The sequence below is a fragment of the Bufo bufo genome, chromosome 5, assembly GCF_905171765.1.
Source record: "Bufo bufo chromosome 5, aBufBuf1.1, whole genome shotgun sequence".
NCBI classification, from domain to species: Eukaryota; Metazoa; Chordata; class Amphibia; order Anura; family Bufonidae; genus Bufo; species Bufo bufo.
In genome coordinates, this window is record NC_053393.1 from 98608471 (window position 1) to 98635128 (window position 26658).

Here is a 26658-nt window from a genome sequence, read left to right on the forward strand (position 1 = left end):
AAACTATATGAAACTGGTAGGTAAGAAGTCCTACTTGACTTTTTGCCCAGGGCCCAGTTTTCTGAAAGTACAGAAAGGCTCTGAATAAGGTAATGGAATGGCTTTCAAGTAGAGCTACGTATACAGAAAGTGCTCTTAATGTCAGTGGTGTATTTAGAGGGGTTTTCCAGGCTTTTAATATTGATGACCTATCCTCAGGATAGGTCATCAATATGAGATCACCGGGGGTCCGACACCAGGCACCCCTGCCGATCAGCTGTATTAAGAGAAGGTACTCGCAATGCTTGCTCGCTGCTGCTATGTCTATGGCAAGCAGGAAGAGAGACAGCACGGCGCAGTCTTCTCTTCATACAGCTGATCGGCAGGGGTGCTCGGTGACGGACCCCCGCCGATCTGATAGTGATGACCTATCCTAAGAATAAGTCATCAATATTAAAATCCCTGAAAACCCTGTTAATGAAATCATGAATGAACATTATAAATTATGTATTTGTCATTTTAATTGTCCTCTGGGTAACACATACAAAAATAAAATGCAGCCAGCAATTCTAAGATATTTGGTTAACTTTATTGGTTATTGTAACTGATGAACAACCACACGATTAATTAGTAAAATGTACAAACATTAAAAAGTGCACTATTATATCCGCAACCAGAACAGTGTTAGAAATAGGTATTAATTTTGGAAGGAATTGGTGTGACCAGAAAATGACACACTCATCCTTAGTGCATTCCTATTCTCCAACCCTTAGTGTGGTGCTTAACTTCCTAACGCAACAAAAACGTTTCACGTGCATTTCTAGGAGATAAAAAAAGTGACAAAGTTTATTGAATGAAACTTGCATCCTTGTGAAAACTTGCATGGTGATAATTCAGATGTACTATAGTGACAATGATAATATTTATCCAAGTCATAGTGAGTTAAAAGTCGACAAATATCACATAAGGCAGTGACTTAATTTGCTACTAAATACAGTGCATCACTTTAGACTCACCGCTCTGAGCTACGGTACCGATGAAAGATTGTGAGTTGGAGGTGATTAAGTAATTTCTTGGTGAATGACAATAAATAAAGCAAAAAAAAAAAAAAAAAAACTAACACAAAAAAATAAGAAAAATGCAAAACAGCCCTTTTGTGTGTGAGGCCACAAGTTCATGTGCACTTTTATACCGGGGCAGTGTAAAATATTAAAGTGTACCATACAAAACAACAAAACTATTAAAGCACTTATACAATGTTCATTATTCAATTCATTTTTTTTTACGTTATTTTTCTGTGATTGGGACATCTGAATAATTAGTTGAGCTGTAAAAATCGTGGAAGCCATTACAACAGCACAGAACTGAATCCTTAGAGGGCATAAACAACCACAAAGAGAATTTCTGTGGCTACCCATTGGTGTTTCATTAAAATCTCAAGTAGCTAACTGTGACTCAAACATCTCAGCCATTGCTTATGATAAAATTGGGAAAAAGCCCTTCAGCCATCTCCGTTGCTTGCAATTTGTTTGATATTTCCCGGTCAGTTCTCATCTCCGGTTCAATTTCTTTTCTTACCATACTAGATAACTTCATATTGCTTTGAGGTTAAGACCCTTCAGATGCAACACCTCTGTTACTTATTAGAAGAAGTGGTCAGCTCTCCTGTTTTGGCGCTTTGTTTTGTTCGTCCGTAGTTTTCTCAGTAGGAGTTGTCTGTTCATTTTCATCACCTTCTGTAATCAAAAGAACACATTTGAGTGATTAAAATCTATTAAGTTTTTCATTGAAAGAGAACCTTGATAATTGAAAGGGTTGTAAACTCAAGACCCATTTCTCCAGAAAAAAAAAAAAAAATGAAAGAAAGCATATTATACAATAGCAGTGTAATAATGACTTCAAGTAGCACTACATGTACTCTGCTGCAGTCATTGAAAGGAGAAGGAAGACCAGGGAGAATGGAAGCATCAGGTAATATAATAAGTTGACTCTACTTATCATTTTTGGAGCTAGAAGAAAAAAATGGCACAAAAGGCACTTCATGGCACAGGATGATTGGGCTATAGTGATGCAAAGTTTAAAACTCTATGCACTTACCTACGCTGGTTGTTTTAAACATACACAAGTCTGGTGTTGGTGTGATATAAGGTGGTGCAGCATGGGACTGGCCCACCAGAGTTCCACAGGATGCTCCTGTGGGTCCAGGCTTTGATACCAAAGCGAGCCCCAATGCTCCAGGAGAAAAAGACATTTGGGGACAATAAATTGCCACAAGGGTCTATCTTTTAAACTTTATGGATGATATAGGGGTTGGGCACCTAGAATAATTTCCTCTGGTAGGCCCAATGAACCCCAGTCCAACCCTGAGGTGGTGCATCTACCAGCTGCAGTCATCTCAATACCAGGCAGGGAGTATATACTGTATCCAAAACTTCCCCGTGGAAGGTGAGGTAGCTAAAGGAATAATATGAGTTTCAGGGGTGCTTGCTGGAATGATGATACTTGGGTTGACGATAAAGCATCTGAATTGTGTATATTTAGGCTATTCGCCTTTACCAAAACGCATAGCCTAAATAAAGACAATTTTGATTATTTATCCTCACCCCAAGTATCATTTTTCCAGTAAGTGTCTCCAAAAACTCCAGTTTTTTTCTTGAGCTACTAGTTATCCTTGTTGGCACTGTATGCATTGTAAATAGGTCAGTATGTGTATGGGTCCAGCAAGACATGTGTGAGCAGAGATCCTATCTGTATCATTTTGTCAGTCTTCATACCCTGTTTCACAGGTAATCAGCCAGTAACAGCTGCTTCATCTCTCCTATAACTTCCTCTTCACTTCTCCACACAGTTTGGATGATATAGTGATAGTGTTACTTTTATGGAACTTTGACCAACAGATATCGAATGCCACTTCATTAATTTGTGTTTCCTAATGCATGGGCTTTGATCCCAACTAACTAATGCAACACCTGTTTGTATACTTCAATCCCTACTTATCCTTAAGGGTAATCTTTCTTGCATTTCATAATGTGTATTTATAATCATACATATCTTATTAAAGGATGGCAGTGAAGGAACAACAAACTGAGATGTAGCTTCTGAGGTACAGAGGCATATTTGTCACTGTGACCAATGCCAAGTATAAGTATTTGTGTCTAAGTTCATCACGTGGTATCTTGTATATTTCACTGCTGATTTTAATGTATTTTTTATCCTTTTGTATTAAAGTATAACTGCCATTCTATTTTTATTTATGTAATGTATAGGGGCAGTCATGTTAACCATTTTTGTAATATACTTTAATTACTGAAATTGTACATTTCTATTAGAAAAATAGCTCTAAAGTGGCCCATTTTGAGCCTTAGCAATGCTCCTCTGTCTTCTGTTTTCATAACTGTGGAGACTTGCTAACACTGACTGTGTTATGTAAACAGAAGACAGAGGAGATTTGCTAAGGCTCAAAATGGGACACTTTAGAGCTATTTTTCTAATAGAAATGTACAATTTCAGTAATTAAAGTATATTACAAAAATGGTCTGTATCACTGCCCCTATACATTACAAAAATAAAAATAGATCGGCAGTTACACTTTAAATTTTAACTCCTTAACCTGCTCAGGACCGCCGTACGCAGGATTGCGTTTCTGCGGCAGTCCTGTTACTCTGGGTGGACGCGCCGGTGCGTCCTCTCGCGAGACGCGAGATTTCGGGAAAAGTCGGCCCGCGCATGCGCATCGCGGGCCGGAAAAATTTAAAAGACAAGTTCGTCATCAACCTGCCAGCCAATGATCGTCGCTGGCAGGTTGATGATTTTCAAAAAAACTAATCAGAAGCCATCTAACACATTATATTTATAAATATAATGTGTTAAATGGCTTCTGTGCTCCTCTGCTGGTCCTTTTCGTCGGTTGGTTCCAGCAGAGGAGCACACATCACTGTGAGTACCCACCAACACCACACTTAGCCCCAGATCACCCCCCATCACCCCAATTAACCCCTTGATCACCCCTTGCTCGCCCCTGTCAATCACCTAGTGAAAGGAAAAAAGTGATCAGTGTAAACTGTCACTTTTTTTTCCCACTGGTATTGACTGATAGGTTTTAGGATAGTTTAGGTCCCTTGGTTAGGTAGTTTAGCGATCGTTTAGCGCCCAGCCCACCGCACCGCAGTCACTGATTCGCTGATTAGCGTATCGCTAATCAGCATTTGTACTTTTATAGTATCTGTAAGTGATCAAAACTGATCACAGTCAGATCTATAATTGTATTAGTGTCACCTTAGCTCGCCCTCCACCCAAAACGCAGTGTTTGCCCGATCAGGCCTGATCGGTCGCCCACACGTGCGTTCACCCACGCCCGCCCCGCCGCAGTGACAAATTTTTTTTTGTTTTTTGATCACTGCACAATCACTTTACAAGCGCTGCGGCGATACAAAAATCAGTTTTGATATTTTTTATCAACCGCAGCGGCCTCCGGTACTTCGCTAGCCTCCCATTTGTAAGACAGGCTTGCTTTTTTCTTGGGTAGTCTCAGGGAATACCCCTAAATTTAGTAGTCCAAATGTCAAACAGGGGGTATTCTTCTGAAGAGGCCTACAGGCTTCTGACCCAGTCGGATGAGGAATGGGAACCCTCATCTGACGAATCTAGCGGGTCAGAATATAAACCTGTAGAAAGCAGTGGCAGTCTGACCCAAAGTTCGGACGAGGAGGTTGAGGTCCCTGATAGCACCAGGCGTACCCGGCCCCTTGTTGCTAGACCACAGGTTGCGCAGGATCCGTTTCAAGGGCAGCAGAGTGGGGCTGGCGCTGTCGGATTACGTGGTGAGGCATACATCAGCAGCGCAGCTCATTTGTCACAGCCAGACAGCTGAGAAGCGCTCACAGGAGCTTCTCAGATCCTCCTCCTTGAATTTCTTTGTTTTGGTTTAGTTTCTCATCTCGTTAGTCTATCTCAGCTGTCATGCAGTTAGACTGATCGCTACCCTTTAAGTTCCTCCCCATAATGCAGTAGTGTGCGGCTGATACAACTTCCTGGAGTGTGTGTGCATGCTGTTCCCAGTTCCCAGTTCCCTGTTCCCAGTCGTCAGTCGTCATTCGTTTGCAAGATAAGTGCTGTTTATGTATTTATGAATTTGTCTTTTCTGGATCCAGGTGACCCTGACTCCCTCCGTGTCAGTGTAGGGAGCCGGTGGTCGTGTCCCTTCACTATTGTAGGGTCTTCAGGTAATAGATAGCCGAGGAACGTGGATATGCGGCCATCCACCTTTGGGGTGTTCGCATAGGCTGAGCAGTGAGGGAGAGCGGCAGGTCTATTGCAGGGGTCTCCCTTTGTTCCTTAGTTGTGGATCCAGAGAGACATTGTTTATATGGTATTGTCTTGTTTCCTGTACACCATCCGTGACATTATCAGCCGCCAAAACCGTCTCAAGCATGGATCCGGTTTCACTTTTGGCTGAACGCTTTCAGGGTCTTTCTTTGGAGGTAGCTGATCTCCGTAAGACTTTTTCTCAGTTTCAAGTGACCGGTTCAGCTTGCGTTCATGAAGTTTGTGCTGAGCCTAAGATCTCGCTCCCGGATACGTTCTCCGGGGGTAGTGAGAATTTTGTGCGTTTTAGAGAGGCTTGCAAACTCCATTTTCGCCTTCTTCCCCATTCTTCTGGTGATGAAGAACGGAGGGTGGGGATCATTATATCGCTGCTCAGGGGTAACGCTAAGTCCTGGGCATTTTCGCTGCCGGAGGGGGCACGGCCCCTTCGTTCAGTGGATGAATTCTTTTTAGCCCTGGGTCAGATATATGATGATCCGGATCGTATTGCTCTGGCTGAGTCTAGACTACGTCTGTTATGCCAGGGTAAACAATCCGCAGAGATATACTGTTCAGAATTTCGGAGATGGGCAGCAGATACGGGTTGGAATGATGCTGCACTCCGAAGTCAATTTTGCTATGGTCTTTCAGAGGGATTGAAAGATGCATTTGCCTTTCATGAAAGACCTACCTCCTTGGATTCTGCTATGTCTCAGGCTGTTCGTATTGACAGGCGTCTTAGAAAGAGAGGAGAGATCTCTCCTTCCTGTCATACTCAGTCCCGGGACAGTGCAGCGGTCTCATTCTGTGCACAGGGGTCTCAGTCGCTGTCAGCCCCTTCTGAGCAGGAGTCCATGCAGCTGGGGTTGATTGCCTCTGACAATAGAAGATTCAGCCCGCAGGGGAGGGTTTGTTTTTGTTGTAGAGGTATAAATCATCTGGCAAATGTTTGTCCCTCTAGTAGATTCAGGCAGTTTTCTGGGAGTAATAAAGAGACAAAAAGGAAAAAATCTTTTAAAAATGTTCCGTCTGTTACTATTGGCAGGGTTGAGGCGGAAATTGAAGGTTTTCCGTTTGCTTGTAGTTCCCGTTTTGTCCTGCCTGCTAGGGTGGCGCTAGAGAGCAAGAGCATTTTTTGTGAGATTTTTGTGGATCGTGGAGCAGCTGTCAACCTCATTGATAATCAATTTGCAATAACTCATGGTTTCCAGGTATGCACTTTGGGAAAGGATATTCCTGTTTTTGCTATTGATTCAGCTCCACTTTCTCAGAAATCATTAAAGGGCATAGTTCACAATATCCGTTTAATTGTGAGTGATGCTCATGTTGAGGATGTGTCATGTTTCGTCCTTAGCGGTTTGCCTACTCCTCTAGTGTTGGGGCTACCCTGGCTCACTAAACATAACCCCACCATTGATTGGCAAGCGAGGCAAATAAATGGTTGGAGTAACTTTTGCAGAGAGAATTGCCTCATAACATCTGTTTCTGAGGTTTCTACTAAGACTGTACCATCTTTCCTCTCTGAATTTTTGGATGTCTTCTCTGAGAGTGGAGTTCAGGGTTTGCCTCCGCACAGGGAGTATGATTGCCCTATTAATCTCATCCCAGGCGCCAAGCTGCCTAAATCTCGTTTATACAATCTCTCCCAACCTGAGAGGGTCGCTATGCGGGCTTATATCTCTGAGAGTCTGAGAAAAGGACACATACGACCCTCGAAGTCACCTGTTGCCGCTGGTTTTTTCTTTGTTAAGAAAAAAGATGGTTCTTTAAGACCTTGTCTGGATTTCAGGGAGCTGAACAGTATCACTATTCGTGATCCTTATCCGCTTCCTCTGATCCCGGACCTGTTTAACCAGGTTGTTGGGGCTAAAGTCTTTTCCAAATTAGACCTAAGAGGGGCATACAACCTGGTTAGGGTCAGAGAAGGAGACGAATGGAAGACGGCTTTCAATACCCCTGAGGGCCATTTTGAGAATTTGGTTATGCCTTTTGGTTTGATTAATGCCCCAGCCGTTTTTCAGCATTTCGTCAACAGCATTTTTTATCATTTAATGGGAAAATTTGTATTAGTGTATTTGGATGACATTTTGATTTTTTCTCCTGATTTCAAGACTCATAAGGAACACTTACGTCAGGTCTTGCTCATCCTGCGGGAGAATAAATTATACGCGAAACTGGAAAAATGTGTGTTTGCGGTTCCAGAAATCCAATTTCTGGGGTTTCTTGTCTCCGCTTCTGGTTTTCGCATGGACCCCGAGAAGGTCCGCGCTGTGCTTGAGTGGGAGCTTCCTGAGAATCAGAAGGCGCTGATGCGTTTTTTGGGCTTTGCCAATTATTACAGGAAATTTATTTTGAATTATTCCTCTGTTGTTAAACCACTCACTAATATGACCAGAAAGGGGGTAGATTTTTCTTCCTGGTCGGTAGAGGCGCGTAAGGCCTTTTCTAATATCAAGGAGAGTTTTGCTTCCGCTCCCATCCTAGTACAACCAGATATTTCGTTACCCTTCATAGTTGAGGTTGATGCTTCTGAGGTAGGGGTGGGTGCGGTCTTGTCTCAGGGTTTCTCTCCTGCCAAATGGCAACCGTGTGCCTTTTTCTCAAAGAAACTCTCCTCCGCAGAGAGAAATTATGATGTGGGAGATAGGGAATTGTTGGCCATCAAGTTGGCTTTTGAGGAATGGCGCCATTGGCTAGAGGGAGCCAGACACCCTATTACCGTGTTTACTGACCATAAAAATCTGGCCTACTTGGAGTCAGCCAAGCGTCTGAACCCGAGACAGGCCAGATGGTCTTTGTTCTTTTCAAGGTTTAATTTTGTTGTTACGTTCCGCCCTAGGGTTAAGAATGTGAAGGCAGATGCCCTCTCACGTTGTTTTCCGGGAGGTGGGAATTTTGAAGACCCGGGTCCCATTTTGGCTGAAGGTGTGGTGGTCTCTGCTCTTTTTCCTGAATTGGAGGCAGAGGTGCAGGCAGCCCAGTCAGAAGCTCCTGATCTTTGTCCTCCTGGGAGGTTGTTTGTGCCTCTCGCTTTGAGACACAAGATTTTTAAAGAACACCACGACACGGTCCTTGCTGGGCACCCGGGGGCAAGAGCCACACTGGATCTCATCGCTTGGAGATTCTGGTGGCCTGCGCTTCGTAAGTCGGTTGAGGGTTTTGTGGCAGCTTGCGAGACTTGCGCTCGTGCCAAGGTCCCTCATTCACAGCCATCAGGTCCTCTCCTTCCTTTGCCCATTCCTTCCCGTCCTTGGACACATCTGTCCATGGACTTCATAACGGACTTGCCTCGTTCCTCAGGGAAGTCTGTGATTCTGGTGGTGGTGGAACGTTTTAGCAAAATGGTGCATTTTATCCCTTTTTCTGGTTTGCCCAATGCTAAGACGCTGGCGCAGGCATTTATTGACCACATTGTCAAATTGCATGGGATTCCTTCCGACATAGTCTCTGATAGGGGCACGCAGTTTGTTTCCAGATTCTGGAAGGCCTTCTGTTCTCGCTTGGGGGTTCGGTTGTCATTCTCTTCTGCTTTCCATCCGCAGTCGAATGGCCAGACAGAGCGCGTCAATCAGAATCTGGAGACATATCTGCGCTGTTTTGTGGCGGAGAATCAGGAGGATTGGTGTTCTTTTTTGTCCCTTGCTGAGTTTGCTTTAAATAACCGTCGTCAGGAGTCCTCTGATAAGTCACCATTTTTTGGTGCATATGGGTTCCATCCGCAGTTTGGGACTCTCGGGAGAGGGCTCTTCTGGTTTGCCTGATGAGGACAGATTCTCCTCGTCTTTGTCATCTATTTGGCAAAAGATTCAGGATAATCTAAAGAGCATGAGTGAGAGATATAAGCGTGTGGCGGATAAGAGACGTGTGCCTGGTCCGGACCTGAATGTTGGTGATCTGGTGTGGTTGTCTACCAAGAATATCAAATTGAAGGTTCCCTCCTGGAAGTTGGGTCCTAGGTTTATTGGGCCTTCCAAGATCCTGTCTGTCATCAATCCTGTTGCCTACCGTCTTGATCTTCCTCAGACTTGGAAGATCCATAATGTTTTTCATAAGTCCTTATTGAAACCTTATGTTCAACCTATTGTACCCTCGCCTTTGCCTCCTCCTCCGATTATGGTTGATGGAAATCTTGAATTTCAGGTCTCTAGGATTGTGGAATCTCGTCTTGTCCGCGGTTCCCTCCAGTACCTCGTTCATTGGGAGGGTTATGGTCCTGAGGAGAGGGTGTGGGTCCCAGTGACGGACATTAAGGCCTCTCGTCTCATCAGGGCTTTCCATAGGTCCCATCCTGAGAAGGTGGGCCCTGAGTGTCCGGAGTCCACTCCTAGAGGGAGGGGTACTGTCACAGCCAGACAGCTGAGAAGCGCTCACAGGAGCTTCTCAGATCCTCCTCCTTGAATTTCTTTGTTTTGGTTTAGTTTCTCATCTCGTTAGTCTATCTCAGCTGTCATGCAGTTAGACTGATTGCTACCCTTTAAGTTCCTCCCCATAATGCAGTAGTGTGCGGCTGATACAACTTCCTGGAGTGTGTGTGCATGCTGTTCCCAGTTCCCAGTTCCCTGTTCCCAGTCGTCAGTCGTCATTCGTTTGCAAGATAAGTGCTGTTTATGTATTTATGATTTTGTCTTTTCTGGATCCAGGTGACCCTGACTCCCTCCGTGTCAGTGTAGAGAGCCGGTGGTCGTGTCCCTTCACTATTGTAGGGTCTTCAGGTAATAGATAGCCAAGGAACGTGGATATGCGGCCATCCACCTTTGGGGTGTTCGCATAGGCTGAGCAGTGAGGGAGAGCGGCAGGTCTATTGCAGGGGTCTCCCTTTGTTCCTTAGTTGTGGATCCAGAGAGACATTGTTTATATGGTATTGTCTTGTTTCCTGTACACCATCCGTGACATTATCAGCCGCCAAAACCGTCTCAAGCATGGATCCGGTTTCACTTTTGGCTGAACGCTTTCAGGGTCTTTCTTTGGAGGTAGCTGATCTCCGTAAGACTTTTTCTCAGTTTCAAGTGACCGGTTCAGCTTGCGTTCATGGAGTTTGTGCTGAGCCTAAGATCTTGCTCCCGGATACGTTCTCCGGGGGTAGTGAGAATTTTGTGCATTTTAGAGAGGCTTGCAAACTCCATTTTCGCCTTCTTCCCCATTCTTCTGGTGATGAAGAATGGAGGGTGGGGATCATTATATCGCTGCTCAGGGGTAACGCTCAGTCCTGGGCATTTTCGCTGCCGGAGGGGGCACGGCCCCTTCGTTCAGTGGATGAATTCTTTTTAGCCCTGGGTCAGATATATGATGATCCGGATCGTATTGCTCTGGCTGAGTCTAGACTACGTCTGTTATGCCAGGGTAAACAATCCGCAGAGATATACTGTTCAGAATTTCGGAAATGGGCAGCAGATACGGGTTGGAATGATGCTGCACTCCGAAGTCAATTTTGCTATGGTCTTTCAGAGGGATTGAAAGATGCATTTGCCTTTCATGAAAGACCTACCTCCTTGGATTCTGCTATGTCTCAGGCTGTTCGTATTGACAGGCGTCTTAGAGAGAGAGGAGAGATCTCTCCTTCCTGTCATACTCAGTCCCGGGACAGTGCAGCGGTCTCATTCTGTGCACAGGGGTCTCAGTCGCTGTCAGCCCCTTCTGAGCAGGAGTCCATGCAGCTGGGGTTGATTGCCTCTGACAATAGAAGATTCAGCCCGCAGGGGAGGGTTTGTTTTTGTTGTGAAGGTATAAATCATCTGGCAAATGTTTGTCCCTCTAGTAGATTCAGGCAGTTTTCTGGGAGTAATAAAGAGACAAAAAGGAAAAAATCTTTTAAAAATGTTGGCAGGGTTGAGGCGGAAATTGAAGGTTTTCCGTTTGCTTGTAGTTCCCGTTTTGTCCTGCCTGCTAGGGTAGCGCCTGACTCCCTCCGTGTCAGTGTAGGGAGCCGGTGGTCGTGTCCCTTCACTATTGTAGGGTCTTCAGGTAATAGATAGCCGAGGAACGTGGATATGCGGCCATCCACCTTTGGGGTGTTTGCATAGGCTGAGCAGTGAGGGAGAGCGGCAGGTCTATTGCAGGGGTCTCCCTTTGTTCCTTAGTTGTGGATCCAGAGAGACATTGTTTATATGGTATTGTCTTGTTTCCTGTACACCATCCGTGACATCATCCTGGACCTAGTACCAGCACTGCCGTACAACATGGTGAAGTAGCTAGCACAAGAAGGGCAGTTGAAGCTGGTACGGTGGCACGTGCAATAGTTACCCCGTCGCAGTCACCGCACAGACAGGCCCATAGAGCCCCTAGAGTTACTGAGGTGCTGGCAAACCCTGATTGGCAGTCCCCAACTTCAGCCACACCTGTAGTTCCCCCTTTCACCGCCCAGTCTGGAGTTCGGTTTGAGACAGCTCAGAACGGTTCGGCCCTGGGATTTTTTGAGCTGTTCTTGACTGCGGAGCTCTTGGACTTAGTCGTGGCAGAAACAAATTGGTATGCCACTCAATTTATAGCCGCCAACCCGGGAAGCTCTTATGCCCAGTCTTTCCAGTGGAAACCCGTCCAAGTTTCCGAATTAAAAAAAATTCTGGGCCTTCTCCTGAACATGGGTCTAACCAAAAAGCATAAATTGCGGTCATATTGGTCCACGAACCCGATTCATCACATGCCCATGTTCTCTGCTGCTATGTCCAGGACACGATTTGAGACCATCCTGCGTTTTCTGCATTTTAGCGACAACACCACCTCCCGTCCCAGATGCCACCCAGCTTTTGACCGGCTCCACAAAATTCGGCCCCTCATAGACCACTTCAACCAGAAATTTGCAGATTTGTATACCCCTGAGCAAAACATCTGCGTAGACGAGTCCCTTATACATTTTACCGGGCGCCTTGGCTTCAAACAATACATCCCAAGCAAGCGCGCCCGGTATGGGGTCAAATTGTATAAGCTCTGTGAAAGGGCCACAGCTATACCCACAAATTTCGGATCTATGAGGGAAAAGATCAGACCCTGGAGCCGGTCGGTTGCCCTGACTACCTGGGGAGCAGTGGGAAGACAGTCTGGGACTTGGTGTCAACCTTATTTGGCAAGGGGTACCATCTTTATGTGGACAATTTTTACACAAGTGTGCCCCTCTTCAGGCATTTGTTCCTAGAACAGATTGGCTGCTGTGGCACCGTGCGACCTAGTCGCCGGGGCTTCCCCCAACGGCTCGTTACCACCCGTCTTGCAAGGGGGGAGAGGGCTGCCTTGTGTAACGAAGAACTGCTCGCGGTGAAATGGAGAGACAAGCGTGACGTTTACATGCTCTCCTCCATTCACGCAGACACGACGATCCAAATTGAACGGGCAACCAGTGTCATTGAAAAGCCCCTCTGTGTCCACGACTATAATGCGCTCATGGGAGGGGTGGACTTCAATGACCAGATGTTGGCTCCCTATTTAGTTTCCCGACGCACCAGACGCTGGTATAAGAAGGTGTCTGTATATTTGATTCAATTGGCTGCATATAATAGTTTTGTTCTCTACAGTAAGGCTGGGAGAACACGATCCTTCCTCAAATTTCAGGAAGAGATCATCGCGAACCTCCTGTATCCAGGAGGTTCCGTGGCCCCAACCACCAGTGTAGTGAGCTATCTACACGAGCGACATTTCCCCAGTGTCGTTGCTGGTACCTCAAACCGACCGCCACCCCGAAAAAAATGTTGTGTCTGTAGCAGGAGTGGAATAAGGCGTGACACCCGCTATTTCTGTCCTGACTGCCCTGACCACCCTGCCCTATGCTTTGGAGAGTGTTTCCAGAAGTACCACACACAGGTACACTTAGCATAGGGATTGCATCTCACAGGACAGGCACACAGGGCTATTAGGGCCCTTTCACTCACAGCTGCTGCAAACTTCTCCTTTCACCTGGGATAAAGTGCATAATGTACTTCGCCACATCTTTGGGCGATTTGCGCTTTGCACATTCTCCCATGGGGAAGGAGAGGTTTGTCCTATAAAGGTAAAAAAAAAACGACAAAAAAAAAATCACCGGTAAGCAAAAAAGTTAACGTTCAGTTCAAAAAGTTAAATAAAGTTTATATGTTCCGTTCAAATTTTATTATAAAGTTAATAAATTTATTGCGTTGCGGCCTGGTTTTTTCTTTTTTGTTTTGTTTTTTTTACCTTCCAGGTGGACCAACCGATCGACTAGCTGCAGCACTGATGTGCATTCTGACAGAAGCATTGCGCTACTGTCAGATTACACAAAAGTCGGTGTATGCGGTGCTGCAAGACGAGATTTCTCCTCTGCAGTAAAAGATACGTTTGCCGAGGCATATGAGCTGAGGTAAACACTTTGTATATAAAAAAATAAATAAAAAATCCCGGCAATGATTTTTTCATTCACATCGATTGATGTGAATGGAGAAATCTGGTTTGCCAGGGCATACGGGCTAAGTGGGTATGGATGTTGGGCGGAGCTCCTATGTCCTGGCAGACGCCTTTCCCCTCCTTTTTTTTTTTTTGGCAGAGATTCTTTCATCCACATTGATCGATGCGAATGAATTAATCTGTGCCGTTCATTTTTTCTTTCAGCCCAGAGGCTGAACGAAAAAAAAAAAAATCTCATTACCCGTATGCTCAATATAAGGAGAATAGCAGAAACTCCTAATGCTGGCCATACATGTAATGATTGCGGAGACCCTCAAATGCCAGGGCAGTACAAACACCCCACAAATGACCCCATTTGGGAAAGAAGACACCCCAAGGTATTCACGGAGGGGCATATTGAGTCCATGAAAGATTGAAATTTTTGTCCCAAGTTAGCGGAAAGGGAGACTTTGTGAGAAAAAACAAAAAAAAATCAATTTCCGCAAACTTGTGCCAAAAAAAAAAAATTAGATGAACTCGCCATACCCCTCATTGAATACCTTGGGTTGTCTTCTTTCCAAAATGGGGTCACATGTGGGGTATTTATACTGCCCTGGCATTTTAGGGGCCCTAAAGCGTGAGAAGAAGTCTGGGATCCAAATGTCTAAAAATGCCCTCCTAAATAGAATGTGGGCCCCTTTGCGCATCTAGGCTGCAAAAAAGTGTCACACATGTGGTATCAACGTACTCAGGAGAAGTTGGGCAATGTGTTTTGGGGTGTCATTTTACATATACCCATGCTGGGTGAGAGAAATATATTGGTCAAATGCCAACTTTGTATAAAAAAAATTGGAAAAGTTGTCTTTTGCTGAGATATTTCTCACCCAGCATGGGTATATGTAAAATGACACCCCAAAACACATTTCCCAACTTCTCCTGAGTACGGCGATACCACATGTGTGACACTTTTTTGCAGCCTAGGTGGGCAAAGGGGCCCACATTCCAAAGAGCACCTTTAGGATTTCACTGGTCATTTTTTACACATTTTGATTTCAAAAAACTTCCCACACATTAGGGCCCCTAAATTGCCAGGGCAGTATAACTACCCCACAAGTGACCCCATTTTGGAAAGAAGACACCCCAAGGTATTCCGTGAGGGGCATGGCGAGTTCCTAGAATTTTCTATTTTTTGTCACAAGTTAGCGGAAAATTATGATTTTTTTTTTTCTTACAAAGTCTCATATTCCACTAACTTGTGACAAAAAATAAAAACTTCCATGAACTCACTATGCCCATCACGAAATACCTTGGGGTGTCTTCTTTCCAAAATGGGGTCACTTGTGGGGTAGTTATACTGCCCTGGCATTTTAGGGGCCCAAATGCGTGCAAAGTAGTTTGAAATCAAAACTGTAAAAAATGGCCGGTGAAATCCGAAAGGTGCTCTTTGGAATGTGGGCCCCTTTGCCCACCTAGGCTGCAAAAAAGTGTCACACATGTGGTATTGCCGTACTCAGGAGAAGTTGTGCAATGTGTTTTGAGGTGTCATTTTACATATACCCATGCTGGGTGAGATAAATATCTTGGTCAAATGCCAACTTTGTATAAAAAAATGGGAAAAGTTGTCTTTTGCCAAGATATTTCTTTTGAAATTCACATTTTTGTACCATAGTTTGTAAACGCTATAACTTTTACCCAAACCATTTTTTTTTACCCAAACATTTTTTTTTATCAAAGACATGTAGAACAATAAATTTAGAGAAAAATTTATATATGGATGTCGTTTTTTTTGCAAAATTTTGCAACTGATTACGGGATTACGGACGGGAGGAGGGAGGATAGAACAGAGACTAAGGGCGGGCAGACGCGGCGGAGGGGGAGTGCCTTCGTATGAAAATGACCCAGGGGCCTGGGCACCAGCCGTTGTAACGCCGCCCCTTCATAGACTCATTTGGGCACCTTCATAGACTCATTTGCATGCGGATTAAAAGTGTTTTTCTCCACAACGATGCTAGCAAGGAACAAACGGTAAGCACCGTTTTAATAGGGGGGATGCCGTAGACATAACACTGTTATTAGGTTAATAGGGTGAATCTGCGTGAAAGACTCCCTTTAACCCTTTAGGTGTTGCACAAGGGTTATTGGCAAATGGAGATGAAATTTGAGAATTTTTATTTTTTGGCAAATTTTCCATTTTAATCCATTTTTTCCAGTAACAAATCAAGGGGTAACAGCCAAACAAAATGCTATATTTATTGCCCCGATTCTGTAGTTTGCAGAAACACCCCATATGTGGCCGTAAACTACTGTACGGGCACACAGTAGGGCGTAGAGGGAAAGGTGTGCCGTATGGTTTTTAGAAGACCAATTTTGCTGGACTGGTTTATTTACACCATGTCCCATTTGAAGCCCCCCTGATGCACCCCTAGAGTTGAAACTCCATAAAAGTGACACCATCTAAGAAACTACACCCCTCAAGGTATTCAAAACTGATTTTACAAACTTTGTTAACCGTTTAGGTGTTGCACAAGAGTTATTGGCAAATGGAGATGGAAAATTTGCCAAATAATTGTAATGCTCAAATTTCATTTTAATCAATTTTTTCCAGTAACAAAGCAAGGGTTAACAGCCAAACAAAATGCAATATTTTTGGCCCCAATTCTGTAGTTTGCAGGAACACCCCATATGTGGCCGTAAACTACTGTACGGGCACACGGTAGGGCGTAGAGGGAAAGGTGCGCCGTATGGTTTTTGGAAGGCAGATTTTGCTGGACTGTTTTATTTGCACCATGTCCCATTTGAAGCCCCCCTGATGCACCCCTAGAGTAGAAACTCCATAAAAGTGACCCCATTTTGGAAACTACGGGATAAGGTGGCAGTTTTTTTGGGACTATTTTTAGGGTACATATTATTTTTGGTTTATCTATATTACATTTTTGTGAGGCAAGGTTACCAGAAATAGAAATTCTGAAATTTCATCTCCATTTGCCAATAACTCTTGTGGAACACCTAAAGGGTTAACGACATTTGTAAAATCAGTTTTGGATACCTTGAGGGGTGTAGTTTCTTAGATGGGGTCGCTTTTATGGAGTTTTTACTCTAGGGGTGCATCAGGGGGGCTTCAAATGGGACATGGTGCAAAAAAAAAAAAGGCCATCAAAATCTGCCTTCCAGAAACCGTACGGCGTTCCTTTCCTTCTGCGCCCTACAGCAGTTTACGACCACATATGGGGTGTTTCTGTAAACCGCGGTATGAGGGTAATAAATATTAAGTTTTGTTTGGCTATTAACCCTTGCTTTGTTAGTGGAAAAAAACAGATTAACATGGAAAATTTGCCAACAAATAGCTTTTTTAGCACCGTTTTTATTTTTTACCGTATTCATCTGAGGGGTTGAGGGGGTATTTTTATTGAGCAAATTCTTACGGACGCGGCGATACCTAATATATATTTATTTATGTTTTACACTATATTATCTTTTTATAAAGAAAAAAAAACATTTTAGTATCTACATAGTCTGAGTCATTTTTTTTTTTAGTTTTTAGCCGATTAGCTTATGTAGGGGCTATTTTTTGGCGGGATGAGAGGACGGTTTTATTGGCACTATTTTGGGGGGCATATGACTTTTTGATCGCTTGCTATTAAAATTTTTGTGATATAAGGTGACAAAAAAAAACATTTTATTTTATTTTTTTACCGTGTTCATCTGAGGGGTTAGGGGGGGTATTTTTATAAAGCAGATTATTACGGACGCGGCGATACCTAATAAGTCTACTTTTTTTTTTTTACTAAATAATATTTTTGAATTTTTTGTTTTTGTTTTAGTGTCTCAAGTCTGAGAACCAGTTTTTTATCCGATTGTCAGTAGCTAAATTGGGATAGAAATTTAGTACTCCATGGAAGTGTGGTACTTCCTGAAGCAACCGTCAATGCAGAGGCCCGGATGATCGGGGCACGTGTCGCACTGAGTAGTGGTGTCCTTCCGTATCCCCCTCCTGCGACACACACTGCACTTTTTTTGGGTCCGTCCCTTCTTTCCAGTATAGGGGACCACACCTGGAAAGTGTTGGCCAGGGACGATCCGGGCGCCTCCAGTTCCCGAGGTACTCCGACCTGCTCTTTCCCGGTCCGAAAAGATCATGGCCTTGAGGACTGCCTCATAGAACTGAAGGAATGTCCCTGTGTTGCCAGCGCTCCGGGACAGCACAAAAGAGTTGTACAAGGCAACCTGCACCAAGTAGACCGCAACTTTTTTGTACCATGCCCTGGTTTTGCGCATGGCGTTATATGGCTTGAGGACTTGATCAGAGAGATCAACTCCTCCCATATACCGATTGTAGTCGACGATACAATCGGGCTTGAGGACCGTTGCCGCGGTACCTCGCACAGGGACAGGGGTGATGCCGTTACCATGAATTGTGGACAGTACAAGGACATCCCTCTTGTCCTTATATCTGACCAGCAACAGGTTTTCTCTGGTTAGGGCACGGGTCTCACCCCTGGGGATAGGTACCTGGAGGGGTGGGAAGAGTGGCCGCGTTGATTTTTCCGCACGGTCCCACAAGTGGACGTGGATCTGGCGGCGAGGGACTGGAACAAGGGGATACTAGAATAAAAGTTATCCACGTACAGGTGATAACCTTTATCTAGCAGTGGGTGCATAAGGTCCCACACAAGTTTCCCGCTAACACGCAGAGTGGGGGGACATTCTGGGGGTTGAATACGAGAATCTCGCCCCTCGTACACACGAAACTTGTAAGTGTACCCTGGGGTACTCTCACAAAGTTTGTACAGCTTCACGCCATACCTCGCCCGCTTTGAGGAATCATACTGGCGGAAAATGAGTCTCCCCTTGAACGCAATGAGAGACTCATCAACCGCGACCTCCCTTTCAGGTACATAGGCCTGTACAAATTTGGCCCCAAAGTGATCGATGACCGGCCTGGTTTTGTACAGGCGGTCATAGGCAGGATCACCTTGGGGGGGACATGCTGCATTATCTGAATAATGCAGGCATTTCCGGATGGCCTCAAACCGGGTACGTGTCATGGCCGTACTGTAAAGTGGGGTCTGGTAGAGGACGTCCCCACTCCAGTAATGCCTGACACTAGGTTTCTTGACTAGGCCCATGTGCAGCACGAGGTCCCAAAATGTCCTCATCTCGGCTGCACTGACCAGGGTCCAGCCACCGGGCCTAGCCAAAAAGGAGCCCGGGTGTTGAGCAACAAACTGTTGGGCGTACAGGTTTGTTTGCTCCACCATTAGATTTACCAGTTGGTCACTGAAAAAAAGACTAAAAAAGTCATATTCAGTGAAGCCCACTGTGGAAATCTGGATTCCTGGTTGGCCCACAAAATCAGGAATCACGGGCTCAAATCGCTCTGGGGTACACCAGACAAGTTCACCGGCAAGGGGCTCTGGTGGATTTAACTGGTGGGCCGGAAAACTAGTACGAGCCCCAGAGCGGCTCGTACTAGGGTGGGCCACAGGGTCCCTAGCATGGCAGTCCCCTTGCTCCGCCTGGCGGCGTCTCCGCCGCCTTGGGGGCTCATCATCATCGCTAGATGATGAGGAGGACGCGGTTGACAACAGGAAAATGGGGTCATCCTTGTCCTCACTAGGACTCTCGGACTCAGAGGAAAGCTGGGCGTATGCCTCCTCGGCCGAGAACATCCGGCGGGCCATAAGGGAGTGTGTTTCTGCGTGTGTGTGTGTAAATCTTTATTCAGTGTGCGTGTGTGTGGGGGCATGGGTGTTCGCGTACTTATCCCTAAAAAAAAAAGACTAACTAAAAAAAGGGGAAAAAAATGTGAATTTCTTTTTTTTATTTTTATTGAAAACCGCTGATCAACCGTCCGACGTTGATCAGCGGTGGTGTAAGAGTGCCGGCCAAAGTCAGCGTACGCACACGCAAAAAACAAAACAAAAAAAAACTGCCTGCGCCCCAAAAAAGTTATGGGGGAAGGGGGGGGCAGAGGGGCAAGCGGCAGCACCCCTGGGGGGTCTAGGGTCACACAGCAGTGCTGTGGACCCCAGACACCCTACTTAGGGTGATGCAATCAAACTTTTTTTTTCCACTAACTTTCCCTTTTTTATCCCTGCCTAGCCCAGCCTTTCCCTAGCCTTTCCCTAATTACCTGGCTGATCAGATGAGGGGTGCTGGGGCACGGATGGGTACTGGGGCACGGATGGGTGCTGGGGAACAAATGGGGTGATGCTGGCTGAGATGGGTGCTAGGGAACAAATGGGGTGATGCTGGCTGAGCGCTCCTCTGCTCCCCGGACACAAAAGGAGGAGGAGAGGAGCATTACCAAGAATTGAACGTCCCGCCGCCCGCCCACCTACCAATCAGAGGCGATCGCCTACACGGGGGGGGGGGGGGGTTTCGGCGGGGGCGGTCACAGGATCCCCCGGCGCATTGGCCCCAGGTGCCTGCTCAATGATTTAGGCAGGCACCGGGTTCCGATTACCGCGCTGTGTCCTTAAGTATCAGGACATCAGGGCATACCTGTATGCCCTGTGTCCTAAAGAGGTTAAGTAATGTTGTCAACTGGAATTTTCATTTATTGTTTTAGACAAACTATCTTACATGTCAAGTTACTTTTATATATTTTACCCTCTTTTATATTATAGTTTTAAATGTTAGTCAACACTTGTGAATGTGTGAAAAAGGTACTTTAACTACCTATTGTATTATGTGTATCTCCAGGGAGCCACTTAAAAACCTTTGTGTATAAATCCAAGTTTCTAATCTAGAAATGTTGTTTTGTAGCTTCATTTACTTGCAAGCTGCACACTCAATTCTTTTCAACAAGAGCATGAGGAGACTTGAGGTAGTGGGTGAGTGATAGAGCTATTGGTGAGTCTGTAGAGAGAACTTGGCAGTTAATAAAGTCCTGTGATTACAGCAGCAAGGGCAGTAATTCAACCAGGCAGTCTATGTTGTGTTGGAGTGTATAACAGAATAAGGTGAGGTATGAGGGGGTGACATGCAATGTGAAGTGCTAGTAGGCTTGTAGAGACATTGACTAGTCCATAGCTGCACTATGTTGTACCATGACAGACATGAGAAGCTCCTTATAGTGAATTAGGGGGGTCTACAGCAGCTGAACTTTAAAGATAAATGAGATTTATCTGAACTGGTTGAAAGGAAAACTGGCTTATTCGCCCATAACAACCAATTTGTTTCCACCTTTTATTTTTCAGTGCGCCATTAAAAAAATTAAAGGTGGAATCGGATTGGTTGCTATGGGCAACTAAGCCAGTTTTCCTTTACAACAGTTTTGATAAATCTCCCCCAAAGGCTTCACGAAAGTACTGTACATTTATATTTCACTAGAGGTATACTTTAACCCCTTAAGAATGCAGTCTAGTTTGGTACTTAAAACAGTGTTTTTTTCAGCTTCGCATTACATTTATGCAGGACAAGTTGAATTTTTTTTTATTTTGGCATCATTTTGGGATACATCTAATATATTGCTTGTGGGTATCAGTTGTATAATAAAGCCAGCACAAGCGATGTAGTGTGCCCAGTTCCTGAGTCCATGCCCATCATTACTGCACTGTACCCTTGACGTAATGGTACATCACAGACAGGAAAAGTGTTAACCCCTTCCCACTGCAGCCATTCTCCCATTTTTTTTTTTACTTCCTGCCTTCCAAAAGCCATAACTTTTTTATTTTTCTGTTCTCATATAGTAGGTCTTATTTTTGTGGGACATGTTTTAACTCCTAATGGCACCAAATAATTTCCCATCTGATGTACTGGCAAGATGGAAAAAATATTAGTGGGTGTAATTTTACAGGTTTTATTTTCAGTGTTAACAATGTGTTAAAAATGACATTACAGTTATCCTGAAGGTCAGTACAATTACAGCGATACCAAATTTATATAGTTTTTGTTTTAATACTTAAAAAATATAAAAACTTTGAAAAAAACTTGTTTTCTTTGTATTACCATATTTTGCCACCCATAACTTTTTATATTTTCGTCTACATGAAGGCTCATTTTGCGGCAAGCTGTAGTTTTTGAGACCATTTTAGGGTATGTATGACTTTTTGATCAATTTTTATAATTTTTTTTTTTGGGGGGGGGGGGGGGACAAAGAAACCAAAAGTCATTCAGGCATTTTGATATTTTTTTTTCACTGTCCAGGATACTTATTTTTGGTCCCCCTAGGAGGACTTGAGCATGCAACTGTTGAAGTGCCTATACCATAGACTGCAATAATATAATATTGCAGTCTATGGTACGATGGCTATATTCCTATGAAGCCCTACCTGAGGAAGGGCTTAATAAGCACTCTATTCAGGCAGGATTGGGTGCCTTCAAAAGCAACCAAACAGCTACCTCATTTCTTATCACGGGAAGAGGGGGGGGGGGGTTCACTCACCTAAGGATCCTGCTCTCTCTAAATGACCACTCAGATGCTGTAGTCAATTGTGTCTATGATAGGAGTTGGCATATGTGTACAGTGGATATTAGGTAAGGGGTTACGCATTACAAGCATTCATACATTCATATCATACACATGATGGAGTGTAGAGAATTTGAATAGCTTTCTGAAGCTGCCACTGTGTTAATCATTACTGTAACCTCCTTAATACATTTCTTACCTGACTTGTTTATGTCAAGCTCTGATAACTTTAGAGCCAGCTCACTTGTGTTCCCACTTGAAGAGGAGACAAGTATATCATGCAAAGCATTCCTTCTTCCAGTTCTCCCAGAGGCTATGAAATCTGCATATGTAGATTCCACATCAGTCATTGCTACCAAGTATCCACATAGCAGTGCCTGCAGAGAAAGACATCATTTTATGTGAGAGCTCAAAATAACACTGGATACCAAAGATGTTGTTAAAGGCTTTAAGCAAGAATGGGATGGGTTTTGACAACCCCCAATCCCCCCCACATTGTCTGATCTGCAAAGGGAAGATGATTAAAGGGGTATTCCCATCACAGACAATGGGGGCATATCGCTAGGATATGCCCCCATTGTCTGATAGGTGCAGGTCCCACCTCTGGGAAAAAACGGAGCGGAGAGAGCTGTGACTGTAGGACCCCGGATTTCCCGGGGTCCGTCCTCCACCAAGCGCTGCTCCCATAGAAGTGAATGGGAGCGCACCGCGCACGCGCGGTCCCTGCTCCTGTTCATTTCTATGGGGCAGACGGAAATAGCCGAGCAGTACCATAGAAATAAATGGAGGGCTGCTGCGCATGCGCAGTGCGCCCTCCGTTCATTTTCCCGCTCCGTTCTCATTGTAGGTGCGGGTTCCAGAGGTGGGACCCACACCTATCAGACAGTGGGGGCATATCCTAGCCATATGCCCCCATTGTCTGTGATGGGAATACCCCTTTAAGGCTACTTTCACATCTGCGTGTTCCTTTCACGTTTTGAGATCTGGCAGAGGATCTCAAAACTGGAGGAAAAAACTTCAGTTTTGTTCCCATTCATTGTCAATGGGGACAAAAATGAACAAACTGGAACGGAATGCTCCAAAATGTATTCCGTTCTGCCTTGTTCACACGCCGGACACAAAACCACTGCAAGCAACGTTTTTGTGTGCGGCATGGGAAACTGAAGAAGTCAGATCTGGCATCAAAAACCCGGTAAGTTAATGGTCTTTTTTTTTTGGACACGAAAAAACGGATCCGGCGCTCACTGACTTACAATGGCATTTGATGCTGAATCCGGCATGTTCATTTTCAATATAACACAACCAAATCCATTCTGAACAGATGCAGCCAGTTATATTAGGCTACTTTCACACCGGCGTTTCTGGGTCTGCTTGTGAGATTCGTTTCAGGGCTCTTACAAGCGGCCCAAAACGGATCAGTTCAGCCCCAATGCATTCTGAATGGATAAGGATCCGTTCAGAATGCATAAATTTGGCTGCGTTTGGTCTCCGTTGCGTTTTTTAGGCGGTCACTAAAACGCAGCTTGCAGCGTTTTGGTGTCCGCCTGATGATGCGGAGCCAAACGGATCCCTCCTGACTTACAATGTAAGTCAATGGGGACGGATCCGTTTTTCACTGACACAATATGGTACAATTGAAAACGGATCCGTCCCCCATTGACTTTCAATGTAAGTCAAGACTGATACGTTTTGACTTAGACTTTATTTTAAATGAATAATGCAAACGGATCCGTTATGAACGGATACAAGCGTTTGCATTATCGGCGCGGATCCGTCTGCGCAGATACAAGACGGATCCGGACCGAACGCCAGTGTGAAAGTAGCCTTATTTAAACGGATGCATTTTGCTGTGGTTTTGAGATCCCATGCTGGATCTCAAAACCGGAAAGGAAAATGCAGATGTGAAAGTAGCCTTACCTGCTTTCCGGCACCGGCTCCCCACCCCTTCTCCTGCAGGCCTGCAATGCTCCGTTGGGCTCCATCAATGTCAACATCCGATATGCATCACTGCAGCCAATCATTGGCTGCAACGTTGTTCGTCATGTGACCATTTGTCATGACGTTGACATCAATGGAGCCCAACGGAGCATCGCAGGCCTGCAGGAGAAGGAGCAGGGAGCCCGCACCGGGAAGCAGGTAAGTCATCTTCCCTTTGCAAGTCTGGCAGGATGGGGTTTGCCCAACCACCCCCATTCTTGCACAGCCCCTTTACGCATGAATTAAAATGTGGTCATACTTCGCTTGGTCAAGCATGCATGTGTTATCAATAGGGAGAGGAGAATAAGCTGCTTTCAGACATCTTCTTTAAGAACAAGAGGCAGGGGGGAGTTGAAATCTAACATACCTAAGTTGGGACATTGCCATATGCTAAAGATGCTTGGCTAGTTCCTCAAAAATTGGTGGGTTTGGCTGGCACTAATATAATGTGTATGAACACCTTAAAGAGTGACTTTCACACAATTTCATTTCATTTAATAGAGAATGGTGTAATTAGCAAAATTCTAAATCACTTTATTTAAAAAATATGCCTACATCCACCTGAAAAAAAAGCTAAAAAAGTTATGGCCACTAGGGGTCTCACTTCCATCTAATTTGCATTCCACTGCCTGTCAAGCAATAATCATCCCTCATAATAGAGACACAGAAGATGGCTCACAGGAAATGGGGGCATGTCAGCTCTAGCTTAGATCCTGAGCCTAAAAAAAGACCACCTTCTACACTGCTTCTGAAGATCACAGGAGCTTGGAAAGTAAGGGAAAGAATATCACAGCAGTACATTGCTGGCAGATTCCACAGAATAGAGACATTGCTTGTGAGAGAAATGCATGTAGCTGTGCTGCTGAAATAGGGAATAATATAACTGATGAAGACATAAGGGAAGCCCAAAAAACACCTGTTCCTTTACAGTTATGTGTAAGAAACTTACCTGTCCAGGCTCCAGCCCCGTGATCCTCAGCCTCGTCATGGTGGTGTTGGGAGAGACATGCTGCTGATCTACGACCCCTGTGATGCGACTGCATCCTTAGTAACAGGATGCAATTCTCTTGTTTCTCCCTGCAGCAAGCACGTGCTGGAGGAGATTAGCAGTGGGCTGATTGCTCCCCTGCTCTATTAATGTGTACTAGAGTTCTGACTAATGGAATGCAGAGTCAGGGACCTATCAGGTTCGGATCCAGGGACTCAGTGCTCTGTTTAAATCTCTTCCTAGCCATACACCATTTCCAGTGCTAGTCTTGTAAGGCTCACTAGCTAGGTTCCTTTTTTCCTCATTCCTGTTATGTTTATAAATATCCAGTGTTTCTGATCTCGGCTTGTCTTCTGACTATCCTCCGTCTCCCGTTCTGGTACTGCATAGCCTGTCTGGTTCTGACACATATCTGATCATTCTGGTATTGTATTTGTTTATCTCTCTATGCACTTAAGTAGCGTAAGGACCGTTGACCAGCTGCGGTCTAGCCATCTAGGGCTTGTACTGCAAGTAGATAGTGGGGGTTGCAGTCCAAGGCGTCACTGTCCTTGTCCATATCTACTCTACTGAGGTGACATTATGATTGTACAAACAAGCACAACTATTATGCAAGCTTTTTTTTTTAAAACTCAGGTACGCATTTAAAGTTACAGAGAATGTGAGGTAGTGGTGTAGGGGCACCAATGAGAAACCAGCAAAACCAAGAAGCAGACAGCATCTGCTCGTTTAAAGTCCTGGTCCAGGCGCAGATACCAGTGACAGACGTGGTGTCAGAAACACATGGGAGATGATGAGATAAGTATGATTATTTTTTGTTTGTTTGGCTGTTTAAAGGGGTTATTCAAAACTATATTAATTTTTTTTCTCTTTATGTTGTATTAACTCATTCTGGACAATATATATTTAAAGGGGTTATCATGGAATTTATTTTGATAACCTATTATCTGGATAGGTTATCAATATCAGAGCGATGGGAGCCCGACACCAAGGACCCCTGCCAATGTGATAATGATGACCTATCCTTAGGGTAGACAGGGCCGTCTTTGCCGCAGGGCAAAAGGGGCAGCTGCCCTGGGCCCAGTTGCTCCTGGGGGCCCAAGGGAGCTCCGTTTCCCGAGTCCCTAATCGCGACTCCCATTCACTATGCAGCAGCAGTCTTCAGAACAACTTACAAGCGCTGCTTAGCAAGCACGTCGGCGCCCCCCGCCATCACGTGGTAAAAGGGGGTGTGACTCACCACAGCCTGGTGAGTGGCACCACGGCGGAGCAGCCAGCAGCAGGGACTAAGTCTCTGCCTCCGGTCCAGAGCTAAAGGGATTGGGTGGTGAGTCACAGCCTCACGTGACCAGACCACCAGCGACTCACTCACCTTAGTACCTTACACAGCGAGAACTGCCACTGCCACGCCAGGAGGGGAGGAGGTAGGTAAAGCAAAAAGCATGCATATTGACTTTATTTTATATTAGAAATCTAGACCGGTCAGGTCACCGAATTAATAATTAACCCCAGATCCATTCATAAATTAGTGGGGGATTATTATAGAGACAGACGGCCCCAGGAGACATAAGGGGTTGGGTTCTTCTCTCTGTCTGCTGCTGAACTGTGGCCTGGGGCCACCACAGGCCACATTTACTAATCTTTGCTCAGGGGGGCCCTCATGGTGTGG

The 26658-nt window shown here is 45.0% G+C and overlaps 1 protein-coding gene across 2 annotated transcripts in view; it reads right to left on the bottom strand.

Annotated features, from left to right (window-relative positions):
• Positions 1–546: 546 nt before the first annotated feature.
• Positions 547–26658, bottom strand: part of PKIA (cAMP-dependent protein kinase inhibitor alpha) — a 99731-nt gene continuing 73619 nt past the window's right edge. For both annotated transcript variants that reach the window (XM_040433415.1, XM_040433414.1), the window contains exons 2-3: positions 22224–22401; positions 547–1715 (exon numbers count right to left, since the gene is read on the bottom strand). In XM_040433415.1, the coding sequence (XP_040289349.1) occupies positions 1636–1715; positions 22224–22374 (231 nt within the window). In that variant the 5' untranslated portion in view covers positions 22375–22401 and the 3' untranslated portion in view covers positions 547–1635. The remainder of the gene's footprint in view (positions 1716–22223; positions 22402–26658) is intronic.